This window comes from Adiantum capillus-veneris, chromosome 25, assembly GCF_014529385.1.
Source record: "Adiantum capillus-veneris isolate H3 chromosome 25, ASM1452938v2, whole genome shotgun sequence".
Taxonomy (NCBI): domain Eukaryota; kingdom Viridiplantae; phylum Streptophyta; class Polypodiopsida; order Polypodiales; family Pteridaceae; genus Adiantum; species Adiantum capillus-veneris.
In genome coordinates, this window is record NC_140955.1 from 65,418,690 (window position 1) to 65,444,340 (window position 25,651).

The 25,651-nt window shown below is 42.6% G+C and overlaps 2 protein-coding genes across 3 annotated transcripts; one reads left to right on the top strand and one right to left on the bottom strand.

Moving 5' to 3' along the window:
• Positions 1–14,961: 14,961 nt before the first annotated feature.
• Positions 14,962–16,031, top strand: LOC147425015 (uncharacterized). The gene has a single exon (XM_086499820.1). It carries the CDS (start codon positions 15,174–15,176, stop codon positions 15,834–15,836), a length of 663 nt encoding a protein of 220 aa, XP_086355946.1. The 5' UTR covers positions 14,962–15,173; the 3' UTR covers positions 15,837–16,031.
• Positions 16,032–18,680: 2,649 nt separating this feature from the next.
• On the bottom strand, positions 18,681–25,320 carry LOC147425016 (uncharacterized). 2 transcript variants are annotated; one of them, XM_086499819.1, is made up of 7 exons: positions 25,163–25,320; positions 24,053–24,478; positions 22,412–23,963; positions 19,534–19,780; positions 19,376–19,455; positions 19,162–19,257; positions 18,681–19,077 (listed from the first exon to the last, which is right to left on the bottom strand). In XM_086499819.1, exons 2-7 carry the CDS (start codon positions 24,427–24,429, stop codon positions 19,048–19,050), a joined length of 2,382 nt encoding a protein of 793 aa, XP_086355945.1. In that variant the 5' UTR covers positions 24,430–24,478; positions 25,163–25,320; the 3' UTR covers positions 18,681–19,047. The 2 variants fall into 2 exon arrangements, with proteins under 2 accessions (XP_086355945.1, XP_086355944.1); XM_086499818.1 differs by having other exon boundaries at positions 19,534–19,783.
• Positions 25,321–25,651: the final 331 nt, after the last annotated feature.

Consider the following 25,651-nt stretch of genomic DNA (forward strand, 5'->3'; position numbering starts at 1 on the left):
AAGGATTTGAGACCTAAAGAGTTATGCCAGAAGTATAAGAGAAAGAAGATTGAAAGGATGTTAGTAGCTCTGAATATTTTTCCTTTAGCAAAAATTGACCTCAATGCAGTTCTACTCAACAAGGAGCAAGCTGATAAATAGAAGAAGCAGTTTCCAGACCAGTTTACTGAACTCAATTCGGGAGAAAGATCAGTTCATTTAATTGGAAGACTAGAAGGATCAGTTGAATTCAGTACGCCAGAGGAGCTAGTACATGCTGAGGAGGACACGGCAAATCAAAACAATGATTCGGAGTTCAAAGGGCTGTCTTGGGATTATGCTGAAGAGTCAACCAAGAGAAAAGGTGGTGGGCCTAACTGGTTGCTCCCAGATGACCAAGAAATAGAGGAATGGAATCTAGGATCTGAAGACAATCCTCGAATGGTCAAAGTGAACAAACATCTCAATCCAGCAATGAAGGAGAAAGCACGCAAAATGTTCCAGAATTACAAAGATGTTTTTGCCTGGGAACATACTGATCTCAAAGGAGTGGATCCAGAAGTTTTCCAACACAGAATACCACTGAAACCAGACGCTAGGCCAGTCAGACTGCAACGGTATAGAATGAATCTCAATTATGCTAAGAAGGTCAAGGAAGAGATTGACAACCTTCTCAAAGTTGGGTTCATCATTGAAGTGGCTAGTAGTGATTGGCTATTTCCTATTGTAGTTGTTCCTAAAAAGAATGGGAAATTGAGAGTATGTGTAGATTATAGGAAACTTAATGCTCAAACCATCAAGGATCCATTTCCATTGCCTTTCACAGATATGTTGCTTGATGAGATTGCAGGGTATGAAATGTACAGGTTTATGGATGGATATAGTGGCTACAACCAATTAGATTGCTCCTGAGGATCAGGGGAAGACCACTTTTATGAGCCCTTATGTATTTGGTAATGCCATTCGGCCTATGCAATGCACCAGCTACTTTTCAGCGGTGTATGATGGAGATATTCAATGAGTTTCTTCATCGGTTCCTCGCCATATTCATGGATGATTTCACCATATATTCTGATGAGGAACGGCATTTACTATTCCTGAAAATGGTTTTCAAACGTTGTCAGGAGAAGCGGATTTGTCTGAATCTGTTTAAATCCGTTTTCCTAGTCTGGAAGGGACAGCTACTTGGACATGTAGTATCCCGCAATGTAATAGAAATGGCCAATGACAAAATCCAGTGTGTTTAGCAAGCCAAAGCGCCCAGAAATGCATCTGAGTTAAGCTCTTTCTTGGGTTATATCTTACAGAAGGTTTGTGCATAAATTTGCCTCCCAAGTTGTACCATTGTATGAGCTCACAAAGAAAACCAGTAAGTTCAATTGGAGTGCTGAGTGCGAGGAAAGTTTTCAGAACTTTAAAAAAGTCATTATCAGTAAACTAGTCCTCAGGCAACCAAACTGGGATGTTATCTTCCATGTACATGTGGACGCTTCGGGACTGGCAATGGGGGCGATATTGTCTCAACCAGATGGAAGGACTGATTATCCTGTTTATTTTGCCAGTCGCAGATTCAGTCAGGCTGAACAAGGTTATACGACCAGTGAACGAGAAGCCCTAGGAATGGTTTTTTGTGCTACAAAGTTCAGGCATTATCTGCTAGGCAAACTGTTTCATTTCTATGTGGATCATCAGGCTCTTTTGTTCTTGATTAATAAAGTCGTTATTCAAGGCAGGCTAATACGATGGATGATGTTCCTCATGGAGTTTGAATTTTGGATTTTTCATAAGCCTGACAAGAATCACTGTGGCGCTGATTTTCTATCTAGGAGTACAGAGGGTTATTCAGAAGCATCTTTGAGGGACGAACCAGTGGATGCTGAATTATTTCAGTTGGAAGCAAGAGAATCAGTTGACACTGAATGGTATGACGTTTATCAGTTTCTTTCTCAGGGTGCTTTCCCAGACGGCTGGAAGCAGAACCAGAAGAAGGCTTTGGTCATCAAGAGCTTGAAGTTTACCATCATCGGGGGTTCACTCTATCGATTAGGTGTTGATGGTATTCTTCGGCGTTGTGTACCTATGGAAGGGAGAATGCAAGTCATCTCAGAGGCACATAATGGCGAATTTGGTGGACATTTTTCCAATGAGGTTACCTACAAGAAGATTCTGCAGGCTGGTTTATGGTGGCAAACATTGATAGCTGATGTTAGAAGTTTTTGCAAAACTTGTGAAATATGCCAAAGAATGGGTAGACCTACAGCTGCAAACATGACTCCCTTAACGCCAGTACAACCACTGGGTGTTTTCATGAAATGGGGCTTGGATTTTATGGGACCTTTTAAGAAGGTTACCCCCAGGAAGAATAAGTATATAGTGATGGCTACTTGCTATGTCACTAAGTGGGTAGAAGCTAAGGCTCTTCCTGACAACACAGCCACGTCCACTGCAAGATTTCTATTTGAGAATATTGTCTGTCGCTATGGATGTCCTGTGGAGATTGTGTCGGACCAAGGGACACATTTTATCAATGACACCATGGAGATCCTACTGGATATGCTTTCAGTCAAGCATCGGAAATCTACCCCTTATTATCCCAGATGCAATGGACAGGCTGAAAGTAGTAACAAGACAATTAAGACTATTCTCACTAAGGTTGTGCAGAAGAAGCCAAACCAGTGGGATTTGAAGCTCCAGACTGCTTTATGGTCGTATAGGACAGCTTACAAGATCACTACAGGATTGACACCTTTCAGAATGGTGTATGGCACTGAAGCTGTTATTCCTATGGAGTTTGTTATCCCAAGTCTCATAATGGATGTGGAATATGGGTTATAGTTCAACCACAATCTAAAAAAACGCCTAGAGGAGCTTACCCAGTTAGATGAACTCAAGCAACGGGCTATGCTGGAACAAGAGATTGTTCAATAACGAAGGAAGCACTGGCATGATCGCAGAATTAAGGTCCGGGAGTTTCAAAAAGGGGATCTGGTGCTCCTATATCAGTCCAGATTGGGTCCTAAGAAGCCGAATCTAAAGATTGCCTGGGCATGACCATTTGAAGTAGACTAGGTTTTTTCCAATGGCATGGTAAGATTGAAAGACTTATCTAGATTACTGCTGCCAGGGGTGTATAATGGAGCGAAGATCAAGCTCTACTATTCCGAAGCTCGAAACAGAATATTAAGGATCAGGGAACTGAAGACCAAGAAATACCAGAATCAGATATCTTGGGGTTTTTTTTTGTGCACCCAGTTCCAGACCCAGTCTCACACCAGTACCAGTACCAATACGACCAAGACAGACTGGTACTAGGACCAGAACAGTGTGAAAGCAGTTATCAATTTTTAGGTGCCCAACGGTCAGATGGCACTTCAGTAGTAATCATTTCAAGGATGGGAGGAAGTCTTGTCCAATGCATGTCTGCCGATAGTTGCGGTGCACAAAAGTCTAGGAACGGTAAGTGGTGGAGCTTTTATTTCATGAACGCGTATAACAATAAGGCGAGTCCGCATTTTTCCTCACTAATCTCCTGCACGATGATTCCCTCCTGTTGTCCATTCGCCATCGCCAAGCTCTGTGGTATCTTCGCTACAGTCGCAGACTTCGTCTTTTGAGGAGATAGTGGACTGTCGTCTAGCTTTGCCAGCAACACCTGGGTACGGCTTTGGAGAATCAAGTAAGTCTTCCTTTTCCTCACCTGTTTCTCCATCTTCACAGTATATGGGTAGGAGGAGACACTCAGAAAAGATGCATGACTCTCTCAATGAAACCCAAGCTCTTGTCAGTGCTGCAAAGGCAAGCCTTCCCCTCATTCCTTACAACAAGATTCAGTGTTATGTGTTCAGTGACCAAGCTATGGCTCTGCTGCAACTGTGGGATTTACGTGTGGTTCTGCAAGCCACAAGAATTGACTTTGACACAGCCATCATCAGGCAAGTTCTACACTCTTTCAATGCTGAAGATGGCAGTGCTATGATATATGGCAAGAAGGTGTCTATCACACGAGACAACATAGCTTTTGCATTTTGTATGCCAAATGAGCCTAAGCCATCTGTGGCAACTCCAGAGCAGATCAACATAGTCTTGAAGGAGTATGATGCTGCCAAGCAAAAAAGAAAAGCCAGTGGTCAAGGAATTCCAGTGGCCAGACTGGAAGCTCCCGCTGCTTATAGGTTTGTGGTTGAAGCTGTCAATCTAAAGAATAATCCGACATATGTGTCAGAGAAGCTTTTTGCTATGCTGCTAGCAAAAAGACTGGATTCACAAGTTTCTATCAACCTCTGTCAGATATTGTCACATAATGTGCTTCAGCAAACTGCCAAACTGAAATCCCAAGGTGTATTCAAGGCTTGGTATGTTTGGCAATTTTTGTATTGGGCAACTCCAGATTCCCATGACCAGGTAAGAATGGCTTGGAGTGAGAAGCCATTTCCAGTGTCAAAAAATATCGATTTGTCTTCAGATGAAGAAGCAATGGACAGTCAGACCAGTCCGACTGGACTCAAAAGGAAGGCTAAACTAGATGAATCTGGCAGCTCAAAGAAATCGAGGACGACATTGACGAAGAGCAGTGCTTTTCTGACGCAGTTGGAGAGTCAATTCAAAACAGTGACTACTGACAAGACTCTAGTTAGCCACGCTGACAAACAAACTGATCAGACCACTGAAATCAACCAGTGAGCAGGACAGATTAGAGTCACTACCAGTACTGCCAAGATCAGGCAAAAGAGACTACTCCTGAAAAGTCAGCAGAACAGTTGGATAAGGGTAAAGGTCCAGCATCTCCAACCCTATTGGGCCGCGTCTCCATCCCAAACAATGAAGAAGCTCTGCACTTGATGAAGAAGGATAGGTTACAACAGCTGCAGACCCATCCACTTAAAGGGCGTCTCCTTCTACAAAAATCTGATTATGTTGCTTTACCCTATATGGCTCCTGTTACAATGTATGAGCCAACTGATTCTGACCCAGCAATAGTCAATGATGGATGTTCAGTCCTCATCCAGTCCTCATGGAACACTATTGTCAACTATATGGGACAAATGCTGGACGTTGCAGGGTCAGAAGATGAACTGGATAAGGTTAAAGCTAAATTGAAGGAGGCTGAGGACCAGATTGAGAAGCTGGAGGAAGCAAGAGAATCCCAAAATCTACGCCACAATCCACTTAAAGCTCATTCAGAGAGAACCATTAAGCTACTGGAAAGTAGGCTAGCTAAGGCGAAGTCTCATATGCAGATTATGAAGGAAGAAAAGGATGAAGCACAACGAGCTGCGGATCGGTTCGAAACTATGATGAGAATGAAGAGAGTTGACTTCAACTCCTTGATGCTTCGTCATAAAGCTCTGAAGACTACCCTCACTGAAAGATATATCTATAATAACTTGGCTGAGATTTTAAATCCATCAGGCAATGCTGTTTTTGATCTGGATAACTTGAAGTCTCTTATGGAGACCATGCAGAGTGACTTGTAGGACAAAGTTGCTGAATATAATAATGCTCTGACAAATCAAGCCATCCTAGATTATATTGCACAGTAGACTTCCCTTGAAGAAGATGAGGATAAGGAAGAAGAAGCAGATAAGGAGGAGGATGACCCCGACGAAGGGCATACTAATGATGATGATGATGATGCATCTCCTCCATCTCCACCTTGAGGACCTGGTACTGGTGGAACAGGGCCAACTGGAGGAAATTGGTCAGGCAGACCAGCCAGCCCAGTATGAAGGGCAGAAGTCAAGCAATCAGCAGCCAAAAGAACAATGACCCAGTAACACTGGGAATCCACCAGCACACCAGTCACAACACAGTAGGGAGGTTAAAGGGAAAAGTAAAGTTATTGCTAAGGGACCAGAAGCTGATAAGCAGCATTCATTATAGCTTATCACACTAAATAGGAGATTGAGACATCAGCACACCAGTCACAACACAGTAGGGAGGTTAAAGGGAAAAGTAAAGTTATTGCTAAGGGACCAGAAGCTGATAAGCAGCATTCATTATAGCTTATCACACTAAATAGGAGATTGAGACATCAGCGGGCTCCCATAACCAGGCAATGTCTAGAGGATGATGATCTCCTATCTGATCTGGAAAGCTTTCAGCGACTGTATGTCGGTGTCAGGGAAATGGTTGAGCACTAGAGATTAGTTGCTTTTCATGATCAAAAGACCTGCCATTTACCTGCACATCCCAACACAATCCAGCTGTTGGAAAGGGTGCCTAAATGGATAATCACTGTTGAAGAGAGAGTGACCAATCCACATTGGCAACGACAGTCTACTGTAGATTGTCGCTCTCTGGCTATAGAATTAGAACTTCTGCTGGGAAACAAGCCAACACACAAATGTATGAAGGATGTCAGGAATCAGTTGAAAGAGGTTTTGGTGCAGATGCAAATTGCTAGAGGAGTTTTGGATCAAAGGGTGCGGGCCATTCTTGAAGATCAGACGGCCACCAGCAAAGGACCTCAGACTAGAATGTCAGTTGGAGAACAGGCAACTGCTCTCCGGAAACTGTTTCAGCTGGTGAGAGTAACCAGAAAAATGATGCAGCAAGAGAACCAGGCTGTTCTCAACTTCTTAGAATTTGTGCCTGATTCCCCAGTTCTCTTGTATGCTTTACCAGCAAGAGAGACAAAATTGCCAAGATTTTTTCCAGCACTTTACCCTCAACATCCAGAACCAGTCGATCGCCTTACATATTTCAAGATTATTGATGACCTCCATGATTGGTATGAGCGATCGACTGTGGAATGGAAAACTTGGCAAACACTATTCAATGATGCTCTCCAACTAAATGATCTTCAGGAGCTGAAACAGAAGGTGCAGAGGATCAGACTGTGTATGGGTCAGTGGAAGATTCAGATCAGAGGCCTCACTAAGATCACCAATCAATTACTGCAACTTACTGTTGAGTCCTCTAAACTGCCTAAAAAGGATATTACGGCTAAACCAGGCCTAGGACCACAGTAACGAGAGATGACGGAGATTCTTTTTGAAGCTCGGATCAAAACCAATCAGCCTCTCCCAGAAGGATGGATCCATACAGCTTCGCATTGTCACAAACTGGCCAGAACTAGGATCACCAAAGGCAGACGCACGCTCTATGATCCTGACACCAAAACCTATCATCCTCTTACACCTTATGAAGTGGAGATGACCACGGAAAGGCGGGATCAGCTTGATCAGGAGGCCATTTACAGACTCATTTAGAAGGAGAATGCTGACACTGGGACTTCTCAGACGCCATCCAGGCCAAAGGGTAAACGGAAGCTCGTTCAGTGGAAGGATACTGGGTAGTTCCATCTCCGAATTCAGTCGAGGGATTTTCCTTCTCAGCTGGAAGGTTGATATCAGTCTGTGTAGATGATGAGAGCTCTACACTGGCCTTTTCAGCTGTCTCTCTATCGTTGGTCAAGTCCGGTCTCCAGAATCAGAATCAAACGGTGGATTTTTTCTCTTCAAACCAGAATCAGACGGGAATTTTCTTTTCAAAAATTTTGGAATCTTGCCAAAATTCAAGAAAGGAGGGAAGGATGTAGATGGCTGAGACAGTTTCACTATGTGGGAATTGGCTCCTGTGAGACGGGCAGTGGATCAGTCAGTAATTACTACGGTAATTACCAGGGTAAACCCAAGGCATATAAATAGGACCCATTACATTGTAATCGGGTTGGCAGTTGTTGTCGGCAGCGGGCATAAGTTATAGGCAGGCATTAAATCATTTGTCGATTGTACTCTGTTCATCTTTTGGTCCATAAGCCACATCATCTTCATTGTAATCCTTCATCTGTAATTCCAATTACATCAGTGCACTATATTCCAGTTATACCTACTCTGTGCTCAGTTACTCTGAATCTAAATCTGAATCTGAATCTGAATATCATTCTCAGTACTTAGTCTGGTTCTTATTCCAATAGATGTATTCCATTTCAGTTTCTGTTCCTTTGTCCAGTCTACTGTCTGAACTAATACATCACCAGTAGTAGTTGTAAGCTTCTAACATTGGAATTAGCTATCTCAAGAGATTAGCTCCAATTCCAGGACCCTATGAGTCTATTCAAAAGTATGTGGATAAGTTTTAGGAGTTACATCTTAAATACACTGTCTACATGAAGATATACTTTGTACCTATCCAAGGAGATGAGTATGTCAACTTACCTCACTCAAGCATGAAGATGTTATCCTAGGTCTTATCGAATGTGGGTGGACTATTGAGCACTTAATAGGATAATTGTAAAGAATAGGTTTCTTGCTCCCAAGATAGAACATCTATTCAATAAGCTACGAGGGTCTACGTACTTTAGTAGAATAGATCTCAAAAGTGGTTATCATCATATAAGAATTGTGCGTGAAGATGTTCATAAGACAACCTTTCTTACAACAATTAGCCTATATGAATTCTTAGTCTCCCTTTTGGGCTTACTATAATGTGCCAGCCACCTGAAATGATGAAGAGGCTTTTTAGAACTCAGCAAAGTTTCATGGGAGTGTTCTTCAATGACATTATTATCTACTCCAAGTCTACTGAAGAACACAAGCAGCGTCTCTAGGTAATATTTCAAGTTCAGAGAGATAGTAAGTGTTATCTTAATCAAAAGAAAAGTGAGTTTTTCTTAAAGGAGATTCAATACCTATCATATTATCTCTCAAGTAAGGATCCGAATGCCACCGAATCTACATGAATTGAGAAGCTTTATAGGAATGGGTGCCTACTATAGATAATGTTAAATATGTAAGGATTGTGAGAAAGAGAGAATGAATCTTTTGAGAAGCTTATCTCTCAACCAATGTTAATATTATCAAACCTCCCAAAACCTTTTGACGTCCAATTTGATGCTTGTGGGCAATGCTTTGGGGCTGTGTTGCTTCAAGAAGGGCATGCCATAACATATGAAAGTAGGAGATTAAATGACCAAGAAAATAATGTAGGCATTTATCAAAAATAGATACCACCTATTCATTGATAATGCTTTTCATGTGAGCCTTTTAAAACCTTATAAGGGAGAGCCACCCAAAGACCTAGTAAGAATTGCCCGAGTTTGAAGATCAAGAAGAGATCTTGTAGCCTAAGAGCATTCTACGACATGAAGACAAGGTTTTAAGTGTTGGGGTAAAGCCCCATGTGGCCGGTTAGGCCAGTGCCCGCCCACTATACTTATTCATTATGTACATAATAGAATAAGGGGGCTCACATGTAGAGAGTGAGTTTTAGCCCCTGCAAACACAAGGTCTCCTCTCTTCTCCATTACTGCACACACACTCACTTGTTGATGATAGTTTCGTCGATTACCACATAGTGCTCTTGGATTAGAGTGGGTGTTTTGGCATCATTTGAGTGGTTTTGCTCACTTTGTTTCGTTACATTGATCGCCATATTTGTTGACACTTCTCTTAGACAACTTATGCCAGTTTATGTTGTATTTTGTCAGTACTTGGTGTATAAGTTAGCCAGGCTTTGGCTATTGTCAGTTGATCGATTTGTGCTTGGTCTTGTCACAGGTTATCGCCATGGATTTGGCATGTACATCATTGTCAGGGTTTGTGCTTTTCCAAACAAAGTTTGATGGTTCAAACTTTGAGCATTGGAAAGCAGGTATGCGTGATGCATTGACTCAGTTGGGCCAAGTGTTGCCACTACAGAGCATGGATGCTAGGCCAGAGTCTATGACTGACGATGAGTGGGAGGACTTGGATGAGCTTGCACGTTCGACGATCATGTTACACCTTGGTGAGTCTGTCTATCACATTGGTTTGAATGCACGTACAACTAGAGAGTTATGGCAAAGATTGCTTTTGGCACAAATGAGTCTAGAGAGATGCCTACAGTCAAAGGACTATCTTGCAGACATAGAGATGTTGTGTGTTGGCATTGTGGTCATATAGGGCATGTACGTAGGCATTGTTTTCGGTGGATGAGACAGCGCAGGAGACAGCACAGGAGGGATGCTATCACTTTGGATGATGTGGAGCAGATGTAGCGTATGTGGCTACGCATGACGGAGATGTCGACTTTGCTTCCATGTTTACTCTTGACTTTCTTATGTCGGTTTTTGACGACACATTACCTTCACATTGGATACTAGATGTGAGTGCTAGGTTTCACGTCACTCCGAGTCATGAGTGGTTTAGCACATATGCTAGTGGTATGCTTGGACATGTGTGTCTAGCTAATGGTTCAGTGCATGACATAGTTGGTGTAGGAGATGTCAGACTATCGTTGCCGAGTGGTGCATCATACGTGTTGCGAGATGTACGCCATGACGCAGAGCTTGATCTCTGTGAGTCACTTACGAGACAGTGGATGCCAGGTAGTGCTGGATGAGCACAGTTTTTGATTGCATCGTGGACAGCTAGTCATAGCTAGAGGTGATAGTGTTGGTGTGATTCATGCGATGAGAGTACGTCATGTGCGAGACGGCACAGTTTTCGTGAGTACGCAACCATGCGCAGAGACGAGGCATGTCTCCTTTGCGGATAGGTTGCATGATGCTCCAATTTGTGAGCATGTTGAGCCAGTTGTGCAGATATTTGTGCAACAGGGCATGTCATTCGTGGATACGATGACGGATATGGATGGCTTGAGTGTTGAGGATTCAGCCGTGATTCAATCATTCATGGATATGCTTAGGCCAGAGGCTGATGTATGTGAGTTAGAGCTAGGCATTGCTCTTACCACACAGGGTCCAGGACAGACAGATGCTCTTGGTGCGCATGTGGCATGCGATGGACACGAGGATGGATTCCAGGGATCGGAGTTCGAGTGTCAGGGTGATTTCCATGAGTGGAGTTTCTGAGCTAGATTTGACTGAGATGGTAAGATTGGCAGATATTGCTAGGATTGCATCAGCATTCGGGAGTCTCATGTACGAGATACTCATCTCGAGACCCGACCTTGCATTTGTAGTAGGTGTATTTGCAGTGGGAGCAGTTAGTCATGCAGTGACTGACGTTGGCCTTGAGCATAGGGGTACTTTGCAACGTATGGTGAGATACCTGTAGGATGTGTGCGGCTTTGGTGAGGAGTATGGTGTTGATCACTCTATACTTCCTCTACAATCAGAGTTGAATGCACATAGATTCGGTGAGCCAGTCGGCGTTGGCTGAGGTCATACTTGTGATGGCCTTGTACATGTTTTGTACGGTTTTCTTTTCTCTCTCACGGCCACATTGGTCTTTACGTGAGAGGTTGTTGGGGTAAAGCCCCATGTGGTCGGTTAGGCCAGGTGCTCGTCCACTATACTTATTCATTATGTACATAATAGAATAAGGGGGCTCACATGTAGAGAGTGAGTTTCAGCCCTTGCAAACACAAGGTCTCCTCTCTCCTCCATTGCTGCACACACACTCACACATGCTCTCGCTTGCGCACTTCATTAAGGAGTGGTAAGACTATCCATGATTCCTTATTAAGTTCAAAAATTATCCTTTTGAAGATGCTAGGGCATGCAAGACATCCAATTAAAGGATAATGTAAACCTTGTAAATGCTTACAATGACTCATTTCAAAGGTAAGAACAAGGTATGAACTAACATGTTCCATAAAGAATTTTGATTTGATTTGATGGGTGAGAAGGACATAGCCATCCTAGTGTCGGGCATGATACATCCATTTGCAATGAGTAGCCCTAATGATACATTGCATGCAAATAGCACAAGGGAGGCTAGGACAACCAAGTTTGCATAGATTTCATCAGCATTTGGGCATCTCATGTACGACCTACTAGTGTCGAGGCCCGACCTAGCAGTTGTAGTGGGAGAATTTACAGCAGGGATTGTTAGTCATACGGTGATTGACACTAGCATGATGCATCATAGATATTTGCAGACCAAACAGAGTTGTCTGCGGGGTTTGCATGCATGCTCTAGCGTGGATACGCACGCTCGCCTATCACTAGAGCTGATACGGCTACATGCAGATCGATTGAGCGAGCCAATGGACGTAGGTTGAGAGAGTCTCTTACCTATTTTCTTCTTGTACATACTAGTAGTTTAACTAGTAGGACCCACTTATTGACACATTAGCCTTTAAGTGGAAAGTTTTTGGAATAAAGGCGTTGTACCTTTGCCCAGGGCCGGACATCAGGTGTTCGGCCATCCACCATTGTGTGTACATACACATTCCTTATTCTTCATATACCCAAAAAGAATAAGGAGCTCTTCTTCTTTACCTTAAGGAGAAGCTCCACCCACACACAGTCTCTTGCTTCTCCCCTTCCCCACAGGCACACACCGTACACATTTCGCACACACGAGCGCACTTTCACTTCTCAGGGTCCTTCATATCAGAACCAGTCTCGTCGCTGGAATTTTTGATCTCTTCTCAACATCTTCACACCAGAGCCAGCCTCTAAGATTTTAATCGTCTGGGCCGTCGATGCTATTCGTGAAAACTTCTAAATGGATCATGCCTTTGAGTACTCAAGTTTCTCTCGCTTCCTTTGCTCTGGTTTGTAGCAACCAAAGTCCTTTTCTCGTTTTATTCGTCCACTTCTTTGCCTTTCATTTTAGCTTTCCACATTTCCCTTCGGTTTTTCCACTTCTAGATTTCTTTGTTGTGTTTTGATTGACTGAGTGGCTCATTCGGAATTTCTTTGTTTGACAATGCCAGAGCTCATGGTTATCACGTGCAACAGTATTGGCTCTGGCATCTTTCCCTCATTCACTTTAGCTGTTGCATTTTCAAGACATTGTGTTTAAAAGTGCCCATTTCCCACATGTATAACAACTAAAATTCCTTCTGGTGAAATATGCTCTACCTTGACCTCCACCAGTGAAATTCTAGTATCTACCTCTCCCAACCATACCACTGATACTGGCTCCATTGCTCGAGGGTTCTCAATAGCTTGTTGTTGCTTAACATATTCAAGGTTGGTTAGTGCAATCAGTGATATGCCTTTTCCATCAAAATGGTGTATCTTGATTTTGCAATTAATATATACATGACCATAAGCTTTACATTATGTACACTGATTGCATTCAATAGTTTGATGATGGTTTGATTTTTATATGATGCACCAGGTTTCTACTTTTCCAAGTGAGGGTCTAATCTTTCATATTTTAGATATCTATTTTGACATTTCTTCAATTTTCTTTGTCCAAGCTCCTTTCTTCCTAGTCTTGGGTGGTTCTTAAGAGTGCTTTTTGTCATTTGAACTAGAACTTAATGATGTATCTTTTGAAGAGGATTCATTGGAACTTGAGCTAGTTCTAGCTTTTATGCCTTTCTCCTTCTTGGCTCGTTGTTCAAGTTTAAGGGCTCTTTGAACTAAGACGTTTGATTTCATGGTGGGAGTTAGTACTTTTTGCTCCCTTAACTTCTTGCTTTTGAATCCACTCAAAAATCGGGCTCTCTTTCATTATTCAGATGTTGGCTCATGCAACTGTTTAGTGAGCTCTTTACTCTTCTCTATATAGCTCATTGCTAACTTCCTCGGGTACAGCTTTTCTAACTTACAGAGGATGTCTTCATCCCCTCGGTTCTAATTGTACTCTAGAATAAAGGCTTCAGTTTATTGTAAGTACTGGACAAACTTGCCATCAAAATTCAGACAAATGACTGCACTAAAATGAATAGACGAGTTCAAATTATGAGACATTGGATAAGAGGCAACTCATAATGTAGTTTGGATTAAAGCGAGATACAAATGGTTTAGATTCAGGTTCAGTTCAAGGTAATACAATGATACAGCCTCTCCAAAGAGTGGTACGAGGATCACAAAGATCGATTCGTCTAGATTACTTTCATAGCTTTGTCAAAATTCCTTGCCTGCATGAAAAGGTCAATCATGCAATTGTAGCGCTCTTTGTCTAGTAAAACGCCATATTTTTCCCTCATGCTATCAAAAAACATTTGGCCTTCATCCAATAGATCTTGAGCACACTAAGAGAAGTGATTGCATTTGGGGGGATGCCCTCATGCCTCATGTATCCTACTAACTTGGTATAAGCTTTTAGCTCAATTAGAAAAACAAAACTCGTTGCTATTGGCCTCTCATCATGCTCTTCTTGTGTATGCGTAACTTGTGTGGCGATTATTGGATTTGTTGTTGCTTTGTGGACACAAAACCAATGATGCTTACAAGAGATTAATCAACCACAAGAGTTGAGATAAAGAACTATGTGTGTTTGCGAGAATGTGTAGCCTTCATAGATCACATATCTCTCTCTCTCTCTCTCTCTCTCTCTCTCTCTCTCTCTCTCTCTCTCTCTCTCTCTCACACACACACACACACACACACACACACACACACAAAAAGAAATGAAATGAAATGTTATATTAACGTTATTACCATGTGTGACTCTAATACCCCAGGGTCTAGGGAACATAAACATTAAAAAAATTTGAGCAGAGTGTGGCTTTATCACCTTCTCTCTAGGTTCTCTCTAGTACCTAGAGAGAAGGGTACTAGAGAGAAGGCGATAAAGCCACTAATAAAGACAGCCATGTGGAACAAAACCACAATGCAAATATTGCAAAAATGTTGTTATGCTTTGGAAGTAAACAAGGCTAACTAACCCCTTTGTTGAGCTCTAGTTAGCAAGTGACCCTTTTGAGGTTAATGTAAGTCATGTGAAAATTAGGAGCGTCAAGCTCAAGATGTGTAGGCACAAGTTGAGTATTGTAGCAAACTAGAGCAAGCAAAGTATTTGCACATTTTTTGGCACACACGTGTACACACATAAGCTTCCTATCCTCATGGCAAAACCCTATTCCTGGGAACCACTATTCCTTACTCAAAATCCAGAAGAACCAAGGTTCTCGCCTCTGAATCTCACCTTTCAGACTCTAGGGCATGGAAACCCTATAAACTCTGTTCCAACTCTATTCCGAAAGGATCAAAGGTATTCTAAACTATGTGGCACACACATGTACTCAGGTAAACAAAGGGTTTTGAACTAAAGACCGTTGCATGTTGGGGGCTTAAACGGTTGACGGTGGGTAGCAATCGGATGCCTTTCTTTGCTTTCTCACGTCGCATCCCCAATCTTCTTGGCGCCTCTTGGAACCTTAGTTATCTTCAAATATACAGTTTTCGCTCCACATTCTTCTCTGTGTGTGTGCTTATTTCCCGCCATGGGGAGGTGCTGGCCGCTCTGCGGAAAGCAAGCTGGCCATGAAAGCTCCGCACGCAGATGGGCTTCTCTGCATGTCTATTGAGAGCGTAGGAGTAGTTCTGTCTCAAGGACGACGCTATGGAGGAGTCGCTCGATCTCATGGACGTAACCGCCGCAGATGATGAGGAAGACGATGAAGAACAGAAAAAAGCCAAAGCAGAAAAGGACGAAGATGAGGCCGGTAATGTCTGTGCAGCCATGGCTTCCATCATGTCAGGATTGAGCGTCCGCGTTCATGTTGCAGGGGGGATCCCTGCGGCGGCGCACGGCTTGTTCAACGCAAGCGAGAAGAAGCCTGTGCATGGGCAAGTGGCAAGGCTGAGAAAGGAGGACCAGCAGCTGATGGAGGATGTATGCACAGATGCGTGTGGATGTGGATGTGGATTTGGATGTTTTTGCAGTATTAGCAATGGAATTTGCGGTGGCAGTGCCGCCTCAGGCTCTGGATCTGGCTCAACATCGCCATGCCGCCGCAGACTTTTACACCACATAGTGGCCAACAATCAAGACAATTGTCGGACGCCGCCACCGCCGCCTCATTTTGACAACATGTTTGGTCACCGCATCAGCAGCGACAGCGATGCCCATCATCACATGAGTGGTAGCAGCAATGTCAGCACTCCTCGTGCCTCGACCCCCTCACCTCTTGGCATCCGCACTCGGAGCTGGTCCACAGCAGCCGCGGATGCTGCGTGGGATTCTGCTGCCTCCATCGCTCGGACCGTCAGTAGCAGCTTCTAGAGCTGCCTAAGAAGACCTAGCTGCCCACAGTTTTGATCATCTTCAGGTAACTGCCTTTCATGATCATGCTTGTCTCTCCAACGTTTAGCATGTACTTGGGTTGGCTCTACTTTGTATAGCAAAAAAGAACTCCTGCATGTATAGCTTTTGTGAGCCTTTTTTTTTTAGCTTAAATACACTAACATGTTAACTCTCTCTTGTGTGTGTGTGTGTGTGTGTGTGTGTGTGTGTGAGAGAGAGAGAGAGAGAGAGAGAGAGAGAGAGAGAGAATAAGAATAGGAAATTGGATCAACCTCCAAGTGAGGTAGATCGGTTATCTTAGCTCCCTCTCGAGAAATAGGTAGGTCTTGAGTTCAAGGCTCATTGGATAGATCTATGCTAGCTATTGTCTTTACAATCATGTTATTCATTCAACTAAATGGTCTCTAAATGAGAAGGATGCCATGAGGGATGCAGAGGAATGTACATGCCTATTTAGGTAACATGCATGTAAGTCATGCCAATGCCATTCACAAATAGGTAATCATAGCATGTGAGTTCAACAGAAGGGATTATTTGGCCCCATTTTTAACATGCAGAATAACCATGAAATGCGTTTGGGGTTTTGAAGTTAGGCTGATATTGAGGGTTTACATACAATGAAACCCCCGAGATTTCATGTCTATTATGAAACCTTTTGATTATTGTAAAACAACATTCTTTTCCCTTAACATATTTATATAACATTCGTGAAAATGAACGAGTGAACATCGAATATCAGTACGAGTATATGAAGCTTGGGATTAAGGAGCATAACCCTTGGCAACTTAGGATGGCATAAAGGTTAGAGAATATGAAGGGTATATGTAGACAGCACACAAGAATAGTATCCATATTGCCATGTCTTATTTACACGCGGTCTACATTGTGCAAGGGTTGCTCACACATGCACACTAGCATACTCACATAATTAGCATAAGAAACATAGTATAAGGACATCTTGGGAATATTAGTTTGCATGATCCATTCACCAGAGGTTTGTGCCATTCAAGGCTTCTATACACGCAAAATGCAGCAGTTAAGGGTTTAGTGTAGACGTTGTCGTGAAATTGGAAAGTCCACTTTGTACTCTATATAAATGGATTGTTTTTGGAGGGGGTGTGCAATGTGTTGTTCTTCACCTTTCCATCAAGTCCTTTTTACTCATCAAATTTCCTCTCCACTATATGTATTCCATTTACCTTGATTTTTGAGGAAGCCATAAGAATAGGATATAAAGCATATTGTGAAAATTGAAAACAAGGAGAAAGATCACGTGGACATTAAAATGATTAGTCATCTAATGCTTTCAAATGAAAACACCCATTGACAAACTAAACATAAGAAGGATTGAATTGTTCACATGAAAAAGCATGTTCAATCTTTTTGTTTCAATGTCCACCTAACTCTTCCTCTTATCTTCTCTGAGGTAAAATGACAAAATTGATTATTGAAAGATTATTAAGTCATATTATCGATTGTAATTCAATTTAATCATTAAGAATTTGTATTGTTATTCAATTTAATTATTAAGAATTTGTTTTCTTGTAGTACCGATCATAAAATTGCTTTACATAACGCTTTCTATACTCATTAACATTGGCCATGCTCAATATACTTTGAAAATTGTCTTTGATTGGGTTAATCATTTTTAGCAACTGTTTTTAGATGGGCTGCAATAACACATTGAAAAAAAATTGACATCTTGCCTACTAAAATTTGGGAGTATTATTAGATGAACAGGTAGGTCAGGTTTTTTGACAAGCTCAATGAAATCAATTGATACACATCTTCATCGAAAAATGAAAGTTTGAAATATGCACAATATGGGTGATCACCTCTACCTCACTAGAGAATATGGGGTTTACACCTTTTGCTCGACCAGTGTTGGTGACACAATTAGAACTCACCACTATTGTGCACATCGACAAGACTGGGCTTGCCAACATTTAAAGCATTTGCCCATATTTACATTGAAGCTAGTAACATTTCGCTAGTTTTCTTCAAGGCAAGCACTCAATTTTTTCAGGATTTTGCTAGTTTAGCTTAAGTGCACTAAACCCTTTTTTTTTGTGCAAACACTAGTGCAAGTGATGATACCAACAGCCTCTAGACATGAATTGAACATTATAGTCAATTGATTGTGAAGAAAGTAAAGCTCAAAATAAGCTTTTTTCAAACTTGGTAAACCTATCCATGTTCATGATTCGCTACACCCCCTCCATGCTAACAAAATTTTTATCTATATGCGGCATGAATCAGAGCACCATCATAATTTTATCAAGGACCAATGTGTACTTTCTGATGTCAATCACAATCCCCATACACAGCTTACTTCAATCCATACAACCTTCTTTACTTGGTTCTAAGCCTGCTTAAATCAAACATCAGACTGAAACACCTGTCCACATTCACAAATGGTAATTGAACCTCTTGCACTTTTCCGAGCCAAGGTAATATATGCCACATCTAATCCGAAGAATCCTCTTGAAGGACTACCAGAAAGAATAGCTGTGTCATGGCTAATTACACGTGAACCTACCTTGGTCATGGAAGCCTCCTGTAGTTTGGACATGGACACAGGAGGAACATACAACTGGACAACCACACTCTCTCAGACTCCTTTCCCTGCCTGATATACAACTCACATTCCTTGCATCTCCACACCCATGTGTTTGTGTTTCTTCAGACTGAAGAAAGCCAGTTCAAATGCGGACTGCCTTGAGCCGAAATTGAACACGACGAAGGCTCACCTTGGCACTTAAAAAACATAAAACTGAAAAGGAAGTCACTTGATGCCCTTTGTTGAAATGACCCACTACAAACTAAAAAAGAAGGCATTCAAAAATTTGTACACGTATGTCCCTTCTCCTCTGGAGGCATGTTCTAACATGCCAAAAGGACCATCCACAAATGCTCCAAAGCTGACAACACAGGAAGCCGGCAACGCAATCAAAATGAGCACTTGAATAATGATGTCTGAAGACTTTGAGATAACAAAACCTTGGAGCCACCGGAATGATGTCTCTGTCTACCTATCTTTCACAGCCAGCATGTCAACACCTCCTCCTACCGCTTCCATTTCCCTCATCGCGTAGCTGATTCTGGATTGCACTATTCTACACCTATATTACAGATAGTGTACAGTTCCAAACTTGCCCTCGCCCTTGGACCATTGTCAATGACAATCCTCTTAATCTACTGAGCAAACTACTGCAAGGATCTGCATGCCATTAACAAAAACTATTGTTCAATGAGAAATTCAAGCAAAATATGAAAGCAGAATGGCTAATAGCAGGTATACTACCGCACAATCTGGCCCATCTATCTCAATGCAATCATCATTTTCTTGGGTATCCGAGACTGAGGTCCAAGGCTTGAAGGCACCAAGCATACTTGCATGCTACAATAGCCAAAAAAATTCATGGCGTCCACGCCTCAGCATAATAAACATAAGTAAATGAGAAAGAGTGGTGTAAACTGATTGAGAATCTGTCCCCATAGACATTATTAACACAAACCTCAAGCCAAAAGAAAAAGCCCCGCAGCAGAGACAACCTAAAAATGGGACCACCACATTGTTCCAATTGCTGTGCCAAATCTGCAAAATGACAAACAAGTTACTGAAAGGGGCATCAAGAACATGGAAGATCTGCAAGAACACCGAGATTTTGCATACCCGGATGATGATCAAGATAGGAATGCCCTTCTTCTTCAGAGACAAATTGGGAACAGCCTTGTCTTGTCTCACGAGCTTTGTAAATTGGTTTTCTATGGCTGGCTGCCACAGTTAGCGTCTCCAGTTCTTCTCTGCTGAATGGTTCGGACACCCTTGCCTCCAACTTCTTCTTAAAATCATCTGCCTTCCAAAGATGTGACACATCTCCGAAGCTACCACAACTGCTTTTTCCTAATCCAGCTGATGTCTTCTATTAGAAATAGACAAGCAATTAAAAACTGGAATGAGCGTCTCTCTCTCTCTCTCTCTCTCTCTCTCTCTCTCTCTCTCTCTCTCTCTCTCTCTCTCTCATAACAGGTCTTGAGTTCAACTCTCTTGGTCGGATAGATCTTTAAGGTCTCTTGGGATAGTTTCCTACGACATTAAAACAATCTTTTTCTTCTTCTCTCTCTCTCTCTCTCTCTCTCTCTCTCTCTCTCTCTCTCTCTCTACACACACACCATCTTATTACATCAAAGCCCAAAGGCAAAAGACACTAACTAAATAGGCAATAACCGTTACCACTGCTCCCTGAAATTTTCAAGGACTACAAACCATAGGGGAAACAGGGTAGTCCTTGGGGGAAAACAGCCAATGATGTAACTATACAACAGAGGGAAACGCAACCACAGGGTTGAAAGAAGAGGAGCTACAGCAAGAACAGGCTACCCTAAAACTGTGCAGACAAGAGGTCGAATTTCGAAAAGAAACAAAACATCAAAATATAATTGTCCCATGCAAACATGCACTCTGGCTAGGCTATATGCATGAATTCTTGAGCATGAGTATGAGGGGGCCAAGCCCGGGGGGGGGGGGGGGCACAAAGGTGTCTGTGAGGGAATAAACACACACCTCTCCCCCCCCCCCCCCCCCCCCTCTCTCTCTCTCTCTCTCTCTCTCTCTCTCTCTCTCTCTCTCTATCTATCTATCTATCTATCTATCTATCTATCTATATATATATATATATATATATATATATATATATATATATATATATATATATATATATATACACACACACACACACACACACACACACATACATATATACATATATAGATATTTATTTTTTAAGATGTATTTTTAGATTTTATGCGTGGCCATTGGCCTTTTCAATTTCCTACACGTTATATATGTATGTATATACTATATGCATATATATGTATATATATGCATGCAAAAGAGAGCATGAACACGTGTAGGAAATTGAAAAGGCCAATGGCCACGCATAAAATCTAAAAATATATCAAGAACAAACCCATCCTAGTGAGGGTATTAGGGTAAAAAGTTCTCTGAAAACTAGGTACCATCCAAAAAAGCTAAGAGGCATAACTAGGAAGCCCAAGGCAGCAACAAAAGGCGTGCTAAGAGGGGGACATTGCACAGGAGGGTGAAGGATGGGAGAGAAGAAGCTGAAGAGGATGACCAAAAGTAGGTGCCCCATCAAACCAAAAGTGAAGAGCCTTGTAGGAAATCGAGGAGACTGCGGTTCAACCACCAAGTAGACGTTGGACAAGCACCAACCGCAAGAGGCAGCCAACAATTCGGTGTTGAAGTCCAGCAGAGCAAACACCGACAAGGCAAAAGGAGAAAGTCAATTAGAATGATTAAAGTAAGAGCAGTAAAAATGTGAAGAAAACCACTGGTTCAGTCTCTCATCCTAGGCAAACCCATCAGCTACTGTCGTCGGGAGGAAAACAATACACTGGAAAGCCGACTGCCGTCACCACCACTGGAGAGAAACCCCCCCCCCCCTCTCTCTCTCTCTTGGGTCAGATGACTGAGTATTGATGATGCTTGAGTCAGCCTGTCCCCAGGGAACCATACAAGCTATGAAAAATATGTGCAAATGCTCCAAGTCAAGGTGGCAGACAGGAATCTCTCTCTCGTGCGATAGTTTCCTACGGCATTAAAATACTCTTCTTCTTCTTCTCTCTCTCTCCATATAAATTTCTACGTACATAGTCAGAGCCTACAGATTATTTCCAAAGAACGATTGTCACACCTGTGCGACCATGTGTCACCAAGATATCCTGCCCTCAAGGCTACATCAGAGAGTGATCAAAGAGATCGTGGCACACCATCAACCATTTGGATGGTAGAGGGTGAAAAGCGCACTTTATAATCACAAAGACCAACTGAATCCTCAAGTGATGTAACTCTGCAAGGAAATCATCCCACAACTAACCGAAGGTGCACACCATCCAAACCGATAAGACGCCTGCAAGATCTTGACAACTGTGAAGAAAGCTCAACCAACTCGCAGAATACATCTTCAGAACCAAAGGAAGAGTCCATAGATAGCCCTGGAGACCCTTAAAAAAAGAGCCCACCATCTTGCAAAAGCCTCTTCAAAACCGCTGGACAAGTCATATAAGGACATGACAGGAGAGGCAGCACCGAACTGGCAAAAGCATATGCGACACAGCCAGACGTGTCGATTCCACACCGACCTTGCAAAAAGATCTTTCAAACCGCAAGACAAAACCGGAGAAGACCACCCTTCCCAAACCCTCCAACCAAATCCACCCCTGAATCCACATGCAGCAGAAAGCAGTCACACAACACGCAAGCAACCAGTAAGCAAAGAATCTCACAAGAGCAGACAAGCAGCAACAGGCAGAAAACAACCCGGCCAAAAGAAAAAAGGGGCAAGAGAACCCAAAGGAAACCAGAGCACAGGTAGGGGCAATGGCCAGCATAGAGAAGGATAGGGGAAAGAAGCCTACAGCAATTGCCAACGAAGCAACTCTCTCTCTCTCTCTCTCTCTCTCTCTCTCTCTCTCTCTCTCTCTCTCTCTCTCTCTCTCTCTCTCATGTCACACACATGCTCACACACCTCAGGTGGATTTGCCGTTGTCAAAGTTTGAGGCTCTACATCATCGTCAATGCAGATCGATTTTGACACTGGAGTACCAGCAAAAGTTTCTTCCTTGCTTTTGACCCTTCCATCCTTGAATATGCTAGGGGGATCAATCGTAAAAGAGAAATCTTCTCTTTCAGTCTTGACTTTCACAGTACCAAACAAGCTATTCGTTTGCGTGGTGGATTTTGTTGGCAGAGGAGGACAATGTGCATTCCAATTATCCTCTCTCTCTTCTTTAACTGCAGCAAGAGGAACAAAGTTATCAACTTTAGGACGACCTGAACAGCTTACATCCATGTAGACCTTCTGGGCCATATTGCATTGTGCATCTTCACTACTTACACTTTCCAACTTGACCTTACAATCTTGTGACTTTAAGTGCTGTCCATCAACAACCTCCTTTCCATTTGATAGCATCGATGCAGAGGTCTCCGGATATAAGTGAAAATTTGTTTCAGGAAACAAGTAGAAATTTGAATTCCCAGGAGATACGTGAAAGTCCATGCTCTGAGATGAAACCACAGGATCCAGACTAAATGTGCAGCAAGGAGTATCACACTTGTCTGCCTGAGAATTGGCCGACAGGTTAGCCCCATCACGGCCAGGCTTCAAACCTTGCTTGCGTATTTCTGCCTTCAACTGAGAAATACTTCCATTTCTTTTCTGAACGGGCTGATCAATCGCTTTGTCAACAGTGAAATTTGAAGGAGGGTTTTTGCTGTGCTGTGAAACTTGCCCATGCTTACTTGCAGAAGAGCCGTGGTCCAGAAGTACCTCTTCTGTCTTCACTTTCAGCAGGACATTGGAACCCTTTTTAAGATGCACATCTAGATCAAGCGGCTCCTGTTTAACAGCAAATTTGCAATTTTCGACACTCTTGTGAGAATTTGGTTCGACAGGGGCATGTGAAGGTGTTGCTTGCTGCAACGGCACTGATTCCGGCTCCGGTTTTGGCTGCACAAGAGTACCCTCTTCAGAAACAGATGCCGCTCTGCTTTGTAGATTCTTCTGAATGTATTTGTTTTGCACAGGTGTCAGCTGCAAATTGACCGTAGCTTTTGACACTATCATTGATGCTTTCTCATCATTTTCCAACATCTTGTCTATTAGGACAGTATCCTTTGATGCTGATGGTGGCACCTTCTCATCTTCCTTGCTCTTCAAAGCTTGGACACTATGTGAATTAGCTGTTAGACCAACTTCCTTTGTTTGCAAAGCACTGATGTAGTTTCCAGGACTTTTTTCCTCTGCTTGACTTGCATTTGGAGTGAAATTCAATCGCTTTCTGCAACTAACATCCACTTTGTCACTCTCAATTCTTTTTTGTTTCTTGCGAAAGGATGATGGGTCGGTCTGGCACCACCCTTTTCCGTGCTTCCTCCTTTCTATAATCTCCTCACACTCCCCAGTCTTTTGGTATATCAAATAATCATGAACATTAGTGAAACCACGAGAGCGAGCCGTGTGCACAAGTAGCCCAGTGGGCTCCAAACCTTGTGCTTTTCTACACGGACCACAATTGCAACTGTAATATATTTAGAAAACAAAAACATTCACGGGACTAGGAGTGATGAAGAACACGTACGAAAGTAAGTTTTTTTCAGCTGGGCTTACCAATTGTTGCAACCTGGGCCACACCCACCTCTGCATTTGGGACAAGTCCACTGCACATCATCTTTCATTTCAACTTTGATATCCTCACCATGCCTATTTTTGAGGCAGCCACCACAAAATGCAATGTTACAGTGGCAACAAAATACATGATCTTCAACTGTCTTTTGTCGGCACCAATGGCAAGTGACCCCTAAGACCGAATCATAGATGCGACCATGAACAAGGCGTCGACCTGGATGCATGCACCTTGATCGTGGTGCCAATGCAGCAGAGCTGTCATCATCGCTAGAGCTTGATGAAGTGTCATGTGTCGAGGCTAGTGCAGAAGGCGATGTGCATGGTGGTGTAAATGGCTTGTAAACCTCCAATGGTGCCATAACTTCAAATTCAGAGACCGTTTCTTGCTATGAAACGCCCTTCAATTCACTAAGAAACCACAAGAGAAGGGTAAAAATAAGCTACATTGATATGCTTGACTACATTCATATGCTTGAGGTGCAAACATGCCCATGTATGTTAATCCACGCACAAAAGAACGGTTAAATGCATGTGTGTGCAGGTACATGTATGCGATAATGTACACAAGATAACGTTTTGCTAGGAGAAGAAGCCTCAGGTTGACAAACTACTACCACACGAAGAGGCAAGCTATGCTTACTACAGCAGTCACAAGCATGCTGAAGTGTGACAGTGCAAGATTCGTATTATCATGAGACAAGGAACGGGATTACGTGGAGCAGCTACACAATATCAAGTTCCAAAGTTCAAACATACTCAAAGAGTAAACCTGCACCGAAAGAGAGTATCCACAGCAAACCTGACTTCAAGCGAAGATGGTCTGTAACGACTAGCAAAAGGGTATGAAGACATACATGAACACAAGGGAGACGAGCACAAAGCCCACATGAATGTAGGTTACATACTCTGAAATAGCACAAACTCAGAAAGCTGTCAGCTCGGGCGGAGAAGAACAGAGGGAAGCAAAAGGGCGGATAAGATAAGCAGGGAGAAGTAGAACAGAGGAAGCAAAAGGGCAAAATACAGAGAGAGAGAGAGAGAGAGAGAGAGAGAGAGAGCACTCACTATTGACAGAGGAGTTTCTGCACTAACCTGGGCTGCCGAGCTTCACATCCTGTCATGGCGTCTGCGTAGAGTTCCGATGCGCTAAAAAAATATACGTTGTCGCGGACTGTTGCATTTTCTTAAAGCTTTGCTTTCGTTTCTCTCCACCATCATCATAAATGCTTCATCTCTTTCCTCGGACAGTACACCTTTGGATGCCTAGCTCTCAACTGGGCAAAAGTTAAAACCTACTTTTTGGCCATCTCTTCCGTGTGAAGTGTGTCCTGGCCACTTGGGGTAGAGACAAAAGGTGAGATTTACATTATTCTTGGAGATGATTCTCGGCAAGGTTGCATTTTGCCGGGCATTTTACTCGTTTTGGGCTATTTTGCCCGTTTGTTACGGGTGATAATCTAAGCTATCCTGAAAAATAAGAAAAATAAGATTATCACCCGTTTGTTACGAGTGATAATCTAAGCTATCCTGAAAAATAAGAAACACAAATGCAACAAAATTCGTAAAAACTTGAATTTTAAA